The following is a 15,031-nucleotide window of genomic DNA, read 5'->3' on the forward strand; positions in this document are numbered from 1 at the left end:
AAGAGTCCCATAGCACACAAGATGTCTCTGATCAGGAACGAAAGCAGAAAATGCTGAAAATACTCAGCAAATAAGGCAGCTTCAGTGGACAGAGAAATAGAATTAACATTTCAAATTGATGACTTTTCATCAGAACTTGGAAAAGATAGAAAACAGGCATAACAGAGAAGGGAGAAGGGGTGGTGGAGAGGGAAAAGGGAATGGCTGTGATGGGGTGGAGACCATGAGAAAATGAACAACAGATTGGCGTTAGCAAGTCTTCAGCATCCCCTCTATGTTAGTGACAGCCAATCTGTCTGGAGGAGGTATAAAGTGAGAAGGTGAATGAGGACAGGGAGAGAGAAGCACTGGAAATGTGGGATAAAGAACACGGCAGTTGCTGAAAACCTGAAAAAGAATTCTAGAAAAGCCCAGCAGGTCAGGCAGCATCTGTGATGAGCAAAAAACAGTGTTGACAGTGTTGATCTTGAATGGTTGCATCGTGGTCTGGTACGGCAATTCGAATGCACAGGAATGTAAGAGCTGCAGAGAATAGTAGACTCAGCCCAACACATCTCAGGCACATCCCTCCCCACCATCGGTAGCATCTACAGGAGGCACTGCTGTAACATCTATCATCAAAGATTCCCAGCATCCAGGCCATGCCATCTTCTCACAGCTACCATCGGGCAGGAGGTACAGATGCCTGAAGTCCCACACCACCAGGTTCAAGAACAGCTACTTCCCTTCAACCATTCGGTTCTTGAACGACCTGCGCAACCCTAATCTCTACCTCAGTATAGCCACACTATAAACACTTTGCACTACAATGGACTGTTTTTTTTGTTCTAATTGTGTTCTTTCTTGTATAATTTATGCTTAATTTACGATTTTCTTGGAAATGTTGTGTATTTAATGCCATGTGCCTCTGATACTGCTACAAGTAAGTTTTTCATGGCACCTGTGCATACATCTACTTGTGCATATGACAATAAACTTGACCTTGACCTTCCTTAGCAATGATCAGCTCTGATACAAACTGGAAAGACAGGTTATCTGAAATTGTTGAATTCAAGGTTGAGACCCGAGAAGGAAGCTGAGATGCTATTCCCCAAGTTTATATTGGGCTTCACTGGAAAAGTGTAAGAGGCTAAAGGCACAGGCGTTGGTTTGGATGTGGGATGGAGCATTAGGGCAGCTGGAAGCCAAATGTAGCTTAGTTCACAAGGGTGACACTTTATCATCAGGGACTCTAGATCTGGCAGTCTCACCCTTCTTAGTTGACAAAATGTTTAGCTATGAACTCCTCAAATCTCCTTCCCAAATGCCCCTCCTTCCCCCACCTTTGACCTGAAACTGATTTATCTTCTAGTAGCAGTTTCCAATTCACTTTTGCTAAATCAATTCAAAAGCAGTAAAATTGATCTTATCCCAATTTAGAACTCCTTTAGAACTCCCAAAAACTCCCAATTTAGTTCAGGAGGGTTTAAACTAGATTGTGAGGGGGAAGGGAACCGGAGGAGTAGGTCAGAGGAAGAAGGGGATGGGGAAAAGTCAGATCTGACAGGGAGAGAGGCTTTGAGGAAGGACAAGCAGAGTACAGGCTACAAAAGTAGTAAGGTGGATGGGCTAAAGTGCACTTACTTGAATGTGAGAAGCATCAGGAATAAGGGAGCTGAACTGAGAGCTTGGATAAGTACATGGGACTATGATATTGTGGCTATTACAGAGACATGGCTGACATCGGGGCAGGAATGGATATTGAATATTCCTGGTTTTCAGTGTTTTAAAAGGGATGGGGGGGGGGGAGAAGAGGAGGAGGGGTGGCGATACTGGTCAGGGACACGGTTACAGCTGCAGAAAGGGTAGATAATGTAGAAGGATCCTCTCTAGAGTCAATATGGGTGGAAGTTAGGAATAAGAAAGGGGCAGTTACCCTCCTGGGAGTATTCTATAGGCCCCCCGGTAGCAGTAGGGATACTGAGGAGCAGATTGGGAGGCAGTTTTTGGAGAGATGCAAAAATAACAGGGTTATTATAGTGGGAGACTTCAACTATCCAAATATTGATTGGCACCTACTTAATGCCAAAGGTTTAGATGGGGCGCAGTTTGTTAAGTGTGTCCAGGATGGATTCCTGACGCAGTATGTTGACAGGCCGACTAGAGGGAATGCCATTTTAGATCTAGTTTTGGGTAATGAACCGGGTCAGGTGATAGATCTATCGGTGGGTGAGCATTTGGGGGACAGTGACCATTGCTCCATAACCTTTAGAATTGTCATGGACAGGGATAGGAGCAAAGAGGACAGGAAGATATTTAATTGGGGAAAGGCGAATTATGAGGCTATAAGGCGAGAACTTGGGAGTGTAAATTGGGGTGACATTTTTGAAGGGAAATGTACTATGGAGATGTGGTCGATGTTCAGGGATCTTTTGCAGGATGTTAGGGATAAATTTGTCCCGGTGAGGCAGAGAAGGAATGGTAGGGTGAAGGAACCATGGGTGACAAGAGGGGTGGAACAACTAGTTAGGAAGAAGAGGGCAGCATACATAAGGTCTAAGCAGCAAGGATCGGACAGGGCTCATGAGGAATATAGAGTAGCAAGGAAAGAACTTAAGAAAGGGCTGAGGAGAGCGAGAAGGGGACATGAAAAGGCTTTGGCGAGTAGGGTTAAGGAGAATCCCAAGGCTTTTTACTCGTATGTAAAGAGCAGAAGGATGGCTAGAGTAAAGGTAGGTCCGATTAAAGACAAAGATGGGAGGATGTGCCTGAAAGCTGTGGAAGTGGGTGAGGTTCTCAATGAATACTTCTCTTCAGTATTCACCAAGGAGAGGGGTCTTGATGATGCTGAGGACAGTGTAGGTGAGGGTAATGTTCTAGAGTATGTATATATTAAGAGAGAGGATGTGTTGAAGTTGTTAGAAAACATAAGGACAGATAAGTCCCCAGGGCCTGACGGAATATTCCCCAGGCTGCTTTGTGAGGCAAGGGAGGAGATTGTTGAACCGTTGGTTAGGATCTTTGACCCCCCGTTGCCAACGGGGATGGTACCGGAGGATTGGAGGGTGGCAAATGTTGTCCCCTTATTCAAAAAAGGTAGTAGGTATAGTCCAGGGAATTACAGACCGGTGAGCCTTACGTCTGTGGTGGGTAACCTGTTGGAAAGGATTCTAAGAGATAGGATCTATGAGCATTTGGAGAAACATGGACTGATTAGGGACAGCCAGCATGGATTTGTGAAGGGAAGATCTTACCTCACAAGCCTGATAGGGTTCTTTGAGGAGGTGACCAGGAAGATTCATGAGGGTAGTACAGTGGATGTGGTCTACATGGATTTTAGTAAGGTGTTTGACAAGGTTCCACATGGTAGGCTTCTTCAGAAGGTCAGAGGTGAAGGGATCCGGGAAAGCTTGGCCGTGTGGATTCAAAATTGGCTTGCCTGTAGAAAGCAGAGGGTTGTGGTGGAGGGAGTGCATTCGGATTGGAGGGCTGTGACTAGTGGTGTCCCACAGGGATCGGTTCTTGGACCTCTACTTTTTGTGATATTTATTAACGACTTAGATGAGGGGGTGGAAGGCTGGGTTAGCAAGTTTGCAGATGATACAAAGATTGGTGGTGTTGTGGATAGTGTGGAGGGCTGTCAAAGCTTGCAGAGGGATATTGATAAGATGCAGAGCTGGGCTGTCAGGTGGCAGATGGAGTTCAATCCAGAGAAGTGTGAGGTAGTACACTTTGGAAGGACAAGCTCCAAGGCAGAGTACAAGGTAAATGGCAGGATTCTGGGGAGTGTAGAGGAGCAGAGGGATCTGGGGGTTCATATCCACAGATCACTGAAAGTTGCCTCGTAGGTGGATAGGGTAGCTAAGAAAGCTTATGGGATGTTAGCTTTCATAAGTCAGGGGATCGAGTTTAAGAGCTGCAAAGTGATGATGCAGCTTTACAAAACTCTGGTTAGGCCACACTTGGAGTACTGTGTCCAGTTCTGGATGCCTCATTATAGGAAGGATGTGGAGACATTGGAAAGGGTGCAGAGGAGATTTACCAGGAGTCTGCCTGGATTAGAGAGTATGGATTATGAGGAGAGACTAAAGGAGCTAGGGCTGCTCTCATTGGAGAGAAGGAGGTTGTGGGGAGACATGATGGAGGTATACAAGATATTAAGAGGAATAGATAGAGTGGACAGCCAGTGCCTCTTTCCCAGCGCACCAATGCTCAATACAAGAGGACACGGCTTTAAGGTATTGGGTAGGAAGTTCAAGGGTGATGTCAGAGGGAGGTTTTTCACCCAGAGAGTGGTTGGTGCATGGAATGCGCTGCCTGAGGTGGTGGTGGAGGCTGATACGTTGGGCAAGTTCAACAGATTGTTAGATAAGCATATGGAGGAATTTAAGTTAGAGGGATATGTGGGAGGAAGGGGTTAGATAGTTTTAGGTGTGATTTGAAGGGCAGCACAACATTGTGGGTCGAAGGGCCTGTATTGTGCCGTATTGTTCTATGGTAGAACCTCTATTCCCATTTTATCTGCCTTTCATAACCTCTAATTAATTTTATTCTTGGACCAGTATAAACCACTTTACTGATCATACACAAATTTCCTACACTCAGCAGTTCAACTATGTAAATCTGGTAAAAATGAACCACATTACTTTTCATTCCTAGATACCTAACAACTTTTCAATTTGTCTATATTCTCATGAAGTTCAACTTTTCATTGGAAAGTCAAATTCTATATGCTTAGCCCATATAAAATCTTTCACATTCTGGAACCACAGATTTCACATCCATGTCCATTAAATCATTCAGATCTCCTCAGAACTGCAAAAACAGTAAATTAAACATTGACATCGAGGACATCTTCAAGAGGTAGTCCCTCAAGAAGGTGGCATCCATCACTAAGGAACCTCACCATCCAGGACATGCCCTCTTCTCATTACTACCATCAGGGAGGAGGTACAAGAGCCTGAAGACCCACACTCAACAATTCAGAAACAGCTTCTTCCTCTCCGCCATCAGATTTCTGAACAGTCAATGAACCTACGAACCCACCTTGTTATTCCTTTTTTTGCACTATTTATTTTTGTAATTTATAGTAATTTTATGTCTTTTCACTGTACTGCTGCCGCAAAACAACAAATTTCATGTCATATAAGTCAGCGATAATAAATCGGATTCTGATTGGTTCAAGGTGCCATGCCATGGATCGTATCATTAGGTTTGATTCAAAAATATTTAAAATAACACACATAAAATAAAGCATAACAGTGCAAAACTAGCAGTAGTCTAATAATTGTCAGTGAAGTCAGCCAAATTGTGCTGGTCGCCTGATTAAGTCTTTCCATGTTGTTCTAATACACTATTAATCAGAGCCAAGATCAGGAGGAACTCTACCTTTATCTTATTTTCCTCGGTTGCTATTGTCCCATCAGTCACCAGACCAGAGGTCATGACCTTCTCCAGGAACCAATTAAGCTTCTCCTGATCATGATCACTGCTGGATCCCGATGTTTCTATCAAGATGTAAAATGGTGCCTCTGGAAGAGGGTGAAATAGAACACAGTCAACATCAGTAACTTTATTAGACAGCAAGAAGTAGGGATAAAGAGAAATATGCTCAGGTAAGATATACAGGGGAAGGGAGGGTGATGAGGGGGATGTGGTTGGTAGAAATTTCACCCTTGGTGGCTAGCAGTGAATGCACCAAAAGAGCATCAACAATATGATGTATTCTCCTTCTAAAATTCAATTCTACTTAAGTCAATGGAACCAAATTTAGGGATGAAAGTGGATGAAGACAAAGATGACTGAAAACTTTGTATGATGACCTATAGTGCAAAGCAGCAAAGCTGTGAAAGTGTGAAGGTGCAGATAATTCATCAAACTATCTAATGCCAAAACATGGGCTTACAAATCTTATGCATCACAGTTTTGTAAGTATTGTTCCAATTGATGCAGGAATGGCTGCTGGATATTTCGGGGTTTAGATGTTTCAAAAGGGACAGGGACAGAGGTGTAGAAAGGGAGGATGTACTGGAGGAATCATCTACTGAGTCAGTGTGGGTGGATGTCAGAAACAGAAAGGGAGTGATCACTTCATTAGGAGTATTCTACAGAACCCCCCAATAGCAGCAGAGATGCTGAGGAGCAGATCGAGAAGCAGATTTTGGAGAGGTGCAGAAATAACAGGGTTGTTGTCATGGGTGATTTCAACTTCCCTAATATTGACTGGCACCTCCTTAGTGTAAAGGGGATAGATGGGACAGAGTTTGTTTGGTGTGTACAGGAAGGATTCCTGACACAGTATGTGGACAGGCCGACTAGAGGAGAGGCCATACTGGACCTGGTACTAGGCAACGAGCCTGATCAGGTTTCAGATCTCTTGGTGGGAGATCATTTTGGAGATAGTGACCATAACTCCTTTACCAGAGCCTTGGAGAGAGATTACAGCAGACGATATGGGAAAGTATTTAACTGGGGGAGGAGGAATTATGATGCTATTAGGCAGGAACTTGCGAGCGTAAATTGGGAACAGATGTTCTTGGGGAGGTGTACAGCGGAAATGTGGAGATTGTTTAAGGAATACTTGCATGGGGCTCTGGATAAGTTTGTCCCATTGAGGCAGGGTAAGGATGGTAGAGTGAAGGAACCGTGGTTGACATGAGATGTAGAATATCTTGTCAAGAGGAAGAAAGAAGCTTACTTGAGGTTTAGAAAGCATGGACCAGACAAGGCTCTGTAGAGTTACAAGGTAGCCAGGAGGGAGCTTAAGAATGGACTTAGGAGAGCTAGAAGGGGCATGAGAAGTCCTTGGCGAGTAGGATCAAGGAAAACCCCAAGGCGTTCCACATGTATGTGAAGAATAAGAGGATGACTAGACTGAGGGTAGGACCGATCAGGGACAAAGGGGAAACGTGCCTGGAGTCGGAAGAGGTAGGGGAGGTCCTTAATGAATACTTTGCTTCAGTATTCACCAGAGAGAGAGACCTTGACGTTTGTGAGGATGGCGTACAACAGACTGAAATGCTAGGGTATGTCAATGTGAGGAAAGAGGATGTGCTGGAACTACTGAAAAACATTAGGATAGATAAGTCACTGGGGCCGGACGGGATATATCCATGGTTATTACGGGAAGCTAAGGAAGAGATTGCTGCGCCTTTGGCGACGATCTTTGCATCCTCACTGGCCACAGGAGTAGTGCCGGATGATTGGAGGGTGGAAAATGTTGTTCCTCTGTTTAAGAAAGGAAGTAGAGATACCCCTGGGAATTACAGACCAGTGAGTCTTACTTCAGTGGTGAGCAAATTACTGGAGAAGATTCTTAGAGACAGAATTTATGGGTATTTAGAGAAGCATAGGCTGATTAGGGACAGTCAGCATGGTTTTGTGAGGGGCAGGTCATGCCTCACAAGCCTGATGAAATTCTTTGAGGATGTGACAAAGCACATCGTTGAAGGTAGAGCAGTGGATGTGGCGTACATGGATTTTAGTAAGGTGCTTGATAAGGTTCCTCATGGAAGACTTATTCAGAAAGTCAGGAGGCATGGGATCCAGGGAAACTTGGCTGTGTGGATTCAGAATTGGCTCACCCATAGAAGACAGAGGGTGGTGGTAGATGGAGCGTATTCTGCCTGGATGTCAGTGACCAGTGGTGTTCCACAGGGATCTGTTCTGGGACCCCTGCTCTTTGTGATTTTTATAAATGACTTGGATGAGGATGTGAAAGGGTGGGTTAGTAAGTTTGCTGATGATACAAAGGTTGGTGGTGTTGTGGATAGTGTACAAGGTTGCTGTAGATTACAGGACGTTGATAGAATGCAGAGCTGGGCTGAGAAGTGGCAGGTGGAGTTCAACCCGCATAAGTGTGAAGTGATACACTTCGGAAGAATGAATTCGAAGGCAGAATACAAGGTTAATGGCAGGATTCTTAGCAGTGTGGAGGAACAGAGGGATCTTGGGGTCCATGTCCATAGATCCCTCAAAGTTGCCACACAGGTTGAGAGGGTTGTTAAGAAGGTGTATGGAGTTATGGCCTTCATTAGTCGGGGTATTGAGATCAAGAGCCAGGAGGTGATGTTGCAGCTCTATAGAACTCTGGTCAGACCACACTTGGAGTATTGTGTTCAGTTCTGGTTGCCTCATTATAGAAAGGATGTGGAAGCTTTAGAGAGGGTGCAGAGGAGATTTACCAGGATGTTGCCTGGATTGGAGAGCATGTCTTATGAGGATAGGTTGAGCAACCTAGGGCTGTTCTCTTTGGAAAGGAGATAGATGAGAGGTGACTTGATAGAGGTATACAAGATGATAAGAGGCATAGATCGAGTGGACAGTCAGAGACTTTTTCCCAGGGCGACAATGACTAACACGAGGGGACATAATTTTAAGGTGATTGGAGGAAGGTATAAAGGGGATGTCAGGGATAAGTTTTTTTTTACACAGAGAGTGGTGGGTGCGTGGAACGTACTGCCAGCAGAGGTTGTGGGTGCAGATACATTAGGGACATTTAAGAGACTCTTAGACAGATACATGAATGATAGAAAAATAGGGGGCTATGTGGGAGGGAAGGGTTAGATAGATCTTAGAGCAGGATAAAATGTCGGCACAACGTTGTGGGCCGAAGGGCCTGTTCTGTGCTGTAGTGTTCTATGATGCACAACTATAACAAAGGTCTTCCTAGTTTTCTTAGCAACAACCAGCAGTGGTGGCACACCAGCTGGGACAGTAGCAGTCTGCTTCTGGACTCAGGGTGAAGGAGCGGCAGGGCTCCCAAGGTGCAGGGGTGGGAGGAGGCCCAAGGACTACCATAGAGAGACTGCTGACCCACCTCAGGAAGGAAACTTTGACTTTGCTCAAATGGCAGACCAGGAAATCAGAACACCATTCGTAAAGGTCAGAATTTAGTGATTGGAATTCTGCCAACAGTTTCAAATTAGTCACCCTTTCAAAGTTTCAGAGGCAGGGTCCAATGCACAACTGCTGCATACATGCACACTTAGGGCCTGCCACCAAGGATGAAGTCCAACTCCAGGGAAGAGAGAACATGGAAAAAAACAATGGAGAAAGAAACAAAGAATGGGAAGATTAATGGGTCGTCTCTGTTGAGGGAAATAGATAAGAAAGAAATAAACAGATACTTCTGATTAGAGAGAATATCAGACAAATAAGTTGTATATAAATAAACACACACACACCACACACACACAGACACAAAGTTAAAGCCATTAATGCAAGATAAACTTTCAGGCTTGGAGTGGAATACCAATTCCTCCTACAAACAGAATTACTTATTTTTTAAATCCAAAATGTATTTTTACATCTGACATGAAGGAACAATTACTGACCCATTAGAAACTGTACATGGCATTTTAAGTCTTGTCTAACCAAGGTTCTAGACAAGTTTAACATAACTGCTCCACTTCCCAATTTTCTCTTTCTGTATGGGCCTCAACACTTTGTTTTTACCAATGGCCTTGTTGAGCTGACAGCTGCTTTTAATGATTTGTGATTCTGTATCTAAAGATCCTCTGCTCCATCTAGATATTTACTATTTGAAAATCTGACCCATTTATTCTTCTTGCCATAATCCATCACTTCTGACTTACCTATATTGGCATTCATCTGGCAGCTATACAATCATTCTACAGGTTTATTCACAACTTCCTATACACTGGCACCTTCCTCTCTATTAACTACAACCCAATTTGGTGTCATCCACAAACTTTGAAGATGTACTTCTAATTCCAGATTTTTTTTTGTAAATAATGAATTGGAATCCAAATTAGTTTACTATTGTCACATGTACTGAGATACAGTGAAAAGCTTCTGTTTGCATGCCATCCATACAGATCATTCCATACATAAGTACATTGAGGTTTTAAAAAGAAAAACAGAATGCAGAATACAGTGTTACAGTTACAGAGAAAGTGTAGTGCAGGTAGATAAATAAAGTGCAAGGACCACAACGAGGTAGATTGGGGGATCAAGAGTTCATCTTTTCACTTATGAGAGGTCCGTTCAAGAGTCTGATAACAGCGGGATAGAAGCTGTCCTTAAGGCTGGTGGTATGTGTTCTCAAGCTTGTATCTTTTCCCCAACAGGAGGGGAGAGAAGAGAGAATGACTGGGATGGGACGGGTCCTTGAATATGTTGGCTGCTTTCCTGAGGCAGCAGGAAGTGTAAGCAGAATCAATAGAGGGGAGGCTGGTTTGCATGATGGACTAGGCTGTGTTCACAACTCTGCAATTTCTTGCGGTCTTGGACAAAACAGTTGCCATACCAAGCTGTGATGCATCCGGATACGATGCTTTTTATGGTGCATCTGTAAAAATTGATGAGAGTCATTGGGGACATGCTGAATTTCCTTAACCTTCTGAGATAGTAGAGATACTGGTGTGCTTTCTTGGCCATAGCATGCATGTGGCTGGCAGGACAAACTGTTGGCGACATTTACACCTAGGAACTTGAAGCTCTCAACCATCTTCACCTCAACCATCTTCCACTATTTACCAATGTACTCTTCCTTTGTTTTGTAATCTGTATGCCATCTATTCTACTACCATTCCCTTGACTCCACATGTTCTGACCTTAGCTCATGTCAATGAGTACCCTTTTGAAGGCTATTTGGAAATCCAAGTATTCCACATCTTATACAATACTCTTATCTGTCCTTTCCGCTTTCAGTAATGTTGGTCACAGAGTCACAGCACAGAAATAGGCCCTTCAGTCCAACGGGTCCATGCCGACCAAGATTCCCATCTGAGCTGGTCCCATTTGCCCACGTTTGGCCCATATTCCTCTAAAAAGGTAAAGTATGAATACATCCTAATAGCTTTTTATTACATCCAATTTCTTTGAGTAAGGATTGCATTATTTTTGCTAGCATCTATATTAATCTAATACTGTATCCTGAACTTGTACCAACTTCCTTTTTAAATAGATGAAGCACATTAGCTGGCCTGTCCTTGGCACTATACCAATTTTCAATGTTTCTTAAAAATATTTTTAGTGCTTCTGCTACCACTTCCATATCTAAAATGTACAGACGGAATCCATCGAGTCCATGGACATCATCCAACCTATTTTGATTAGTTTATCAATTATCCCCATCCTTTCCATCTGTTTTGAGCTTCTTCTTCTTCTAACTTTATCTCTGCTTTTTAGCCCCTCTGAAAAACACTGAGGCAAAATAATTATTCAATATTGCAGCCATTTCATTGGCTTTACCATTGTGTTTACTGTGTTAATCACTTCTATATTTCCTAATGACATAGAAAGAGGCCATTTCAGTCTCGTTGAGCAATCCCATTCCCCCACTAATTTTTCCTATAACCTGTTCTCACTACATTCATTCACAGTGGCCAATTAACCTATTAACACATCTTTGGGATGTTGGAGGAAACTAGAACACCCAGGGGAAACACATATAGCCACAGAGAGAATGTTCAAACTCCATACCAACAGCACCCAGACATTAGGACTAAACCCGGGTCTCTGGAGCTGTGAGGCTGCAATTCCACTAGCTGCATCACAGTGCTGCCCACTTACAGGCCCTATCCTAATTTTTCTTCACTTATTTATGCGTTATCATGTTTCATTATTATACTCCTTAATAAGATATCTTTATTGGTCACATGTACATCGAAACACACAGTGAAATGCACCTTCTGCTTAGAGTGTTCTGGGGGCAGCCCGCAAGTGTCACCACACTACCAGTGCCAACATAGCATGCCCACAACTTCCTAACCCGTACGTTTTTGGAATGTGGGAGGAAACCCGAGCACCCGGAGGAAACCCACGCAGACACGAGGAGAACGTACAAACTCCTTACAAGAAAGCAGCCGGAATTGAACCCGGGTCACTGGCGCTGTTAAGCGTTACGCTAACCGCTACACTACCATGCATGTTGTTTTTTTATTCATTTACAGCTTCTTTGTATTCCCTCTGTCATTCAGTGCAGTCAATGTACTTAGTATATGTCTTCCTCTTTCCTTTTAAATTTGTCTTTATCTCTTTATTCAGGTATGCTGCTTTATTATTAGCTAGTTAATTCTTGTTTATTAGCAGATATATTTCTTCTAAACTCTAATGTATCAACACTATAAATATTTCTCACTCCTGCTCTGTCTCTTTCTTTGCAATTGTTTTCTCTCAGCCCCATCATTGCCCAAAAAGCTTTCTCCAATCTGTCATTTAGTTCTGCCTTACGTCTTTCTCAATCACTATTTTAAATCTGAATGCACATCTGTGTTCTCATGCATATGACTATGCATAATTTGACTTAAAAAAATCCCTCAATGGCAAACTGAGCATTAAGCTTCACTGTTTGGTCTTTACTTACACCATGTTGAGTGGAGGGACAATGTTGAGTGCTGAAGTCTACCAAGTGGTAGATATACATTGATAGATATAAGTGGATAGATATTTTATACTTAATGTACACACAAATGGTGATGAGCGTCTCAAAGCCACCAATCAATATCAAGCCAATCATTATTACCGGGAAATGATAATATTGAAACACCCTGATTGAATTATCTTTTCCCCTAAGCTTCTTGTTGGTATACTTCCACTTAACTGAGCTCTCACTAGAAATTAGTGATATCTTCTGTTTTCATTTGGTTGATTTGAGCTGCTCACTGATATACTGCAGAGGAATAGTACAAGAGCCATTACAGGTCATGCAAAATGCTCTCTTCAGATTTGTGTCACTTAGACACAACTGTGGATTCTCTCCAAACCTACTATATACCCCTGGTTACAGCGCAAATTCACACTGGGTACATGGTGTAAGTAAATTGCTTGATGCTCAATTCAGGACTTTATTGTCAAATTATTTATAAATATTAATAATATTTATAAATGACAGGCTATTTGAGAAACCCATTGTGTGGTTCAAGATGGTGGCCTTGACAGGATTGCCACCTGTATTAAATGTATTTAATAGCTCATCTTAAATGTATTTTCTGCACATGGTTAGTTACACACCGAGTATTCTTTGATATGGCTGAAAAGGAAAATACAGTTTAAAAGTCATTGTCTGAAAAAAAAAGTTTGCCAGTTCTTTCATTGTCTTGACAGTGAAGAGATGGAGCAACAATAATATCACACACAACAATAGTACGACACACAACAATAATACCACACACAACAATAACACCACACACAAGTACCTTGATAATAGACATCTTACACAAATGTATACTGGGAAATTCAGAGGCAGAGAGTACAGTGGAAGGTTTGTAAGCATATTTAGATCCACTGTATATTTGATAATGGCAAATGAAATGTGATAATAATTTTATATTGGTTGAAAAATGATGTAAAATGAACTGAATTAATAAAAGAAGATTGGTAATTTGGGCCCAATTGGGAAAGTTATTTTCAAAGTTCAGATAGCATCAACTAAATCATCCTGTTACCTCAGAGTTACGAGCATAGTCCATACAACCAACTGATTGAGAAAACTATGATGCCAACTGCCACTCTGCACACTCACCATACTGCCAGAAAAGCAAGTCAGCACCTTGCGTCACACATTATCTCACCAAATGTTTGCTCTGAGATCAAAGTACCACCAGACCAATAGAAACAAATATTCCTTTGGGTTGGGGTTACTATTGTCACCACCATCCCATAATGCCATTTAACTGTAAGGAAGAGGAACCTGTGATCAGCTAAGATCTAAATGAATGGCAAAGCACATTTAAGGTTCCTCCTTTTCTGATGTAAGTCAACTGCTGTATTAGTTGTTATGGCTGCAGGAATATTTGATTTCATGAACCCAAGAAACCTACAGTTAACCTTATTTAACATTTTTATCCCATCTTACCTCGCAATGGGTTTGTCAGTTTCAGATGCTCACAGACAATCTCTCTGCACCCGTAATCCATGAACTCAAACGCAGAGAGAATTTCACCCAACGTGCCTTTGGATTCCTTGAATATGTCCAAGAGTTTGTCAAAGCTGTCACAACCTTGAGACACAAGAGCAGATTAATAATGTGAATATTTTGTCTTGAATAAATTATTATATTCCTAATATATAGAAATACAGTACAGAATATATACTCTACAAAGGTATAGTATACTGTATATTTTACAGTGATAGCATGTTTATTATACAATTTCATGTGCTTATTGTACAGATCTTCATTACTTTATCTGCCTCTTCATGATGTGTATTATTTCATGAGTTTGGAGAGAAATCAGCCACAGATACATTACTGAGGACATCTTGAAGAGAACATAGAGAGAAATCATAGTGATACTTCCTTACTCATTCATGAGATGTGGGCAACTCTAGCAACATCCAGCATTTATTTCTCATGCCTAGATGGACTTAAAAAAGTTGGAGGCAAACTACATTTAACAAGTTTTTGAAGTTACTTTCACTGTGCTGTTAGAAAGGATTTGAGGGATTTGAGTCAAAAACAATGAGGAACCTGCAAGATGTGTCTAAGCCAGGACATTATACAGTTTGCAGGGATTTTGCAGATGGTTGCACTTCAAAGTGGCTACATCTCTTGCCTTTCTAAAAAGGGTCACAGGTTTTGATGGCCATGTCAAAGAAGCCTCCATGAGCTGCTACAGTGTAACTTGTGGGTGGTATATATTGTAGCCATAGTGTACTAGTGATGGAGGAAGCGTTGATGGTAGCCAATCCAGCTGACTGTTTTGTCTGAGTAGCACAGAGCTTGAATGATGCTGGAGTTCATTCATCCAAGATGGTATAGGGTATTCCATCACTGCAGTGCAAAGCCATAGTGAGACAGATCAGAGTGGTAGTGGGATGGTTAATTAAAACAACAAGCAACCCGAAGCTCAGGGGCACTCCTGCAAACTGAACACAGGTGCTCCACAAACAGATCACATTTTTACCTGTCATCATTTTGGCTGTTTTTTTTAACTTTTTCTACTGCTGGGTATGTCACATATTATCAACACATCACAAAACAGTGAAGCATAATGGCTTCAAACTGCCTCATTAAGTCATTTGGTCTTGCAGTATTCCTTTCTTCTACCCATTCCACCCCCCACCTTCTTTATTACTGAAAACTAAC

At 42.3% G+C, this 15,031-nt stretch overlaps 1 protein-coding gene across 1 annotated transcript in view; it reads right to left on the reverse strand.

The window, feature by feature from the left end:
• Positions 1 to 15,031, reverse strand: part of d2hgdh (D-2-hydroxyglutarate dehydrogenase) — a 42,613-nt gene that overhangs the window by 6,450 nt on the left and 21,132 nt on the right. Inside the window, exons 7-8 of the mRNA XM_052017128.1 lie at positions 13,802 to 13,945; positions 5,368 to 5,510 (exon numbers count right to left, since the gene is read on the reverse strand). Of these exons, the coding sequence (XP_051873088.1) occupies positions 5,368 to 5,510; positions 13,802 to 13,945 (287 nt within the window). The remainder of the gene's footprint in view (positions 1 to 5,367; positions 5,511 to 13,801; positions 13,946 to 15,031) is intronic.

Source organism: Pristis pectinata, chromosome 6, assembly GCF_009764475.1.
Source record: "Pristis pectinata isolate sPriPec2 chromosome 6, sPriPec2.1.pri, whole genome shotgun sequence".
Lineage (NCBI taxonomy): Eukaryota > Metazoa > Chordata > Chondrichthyes > Rhinopristiformes > Pristidae > Pristis > Pristis pectinata.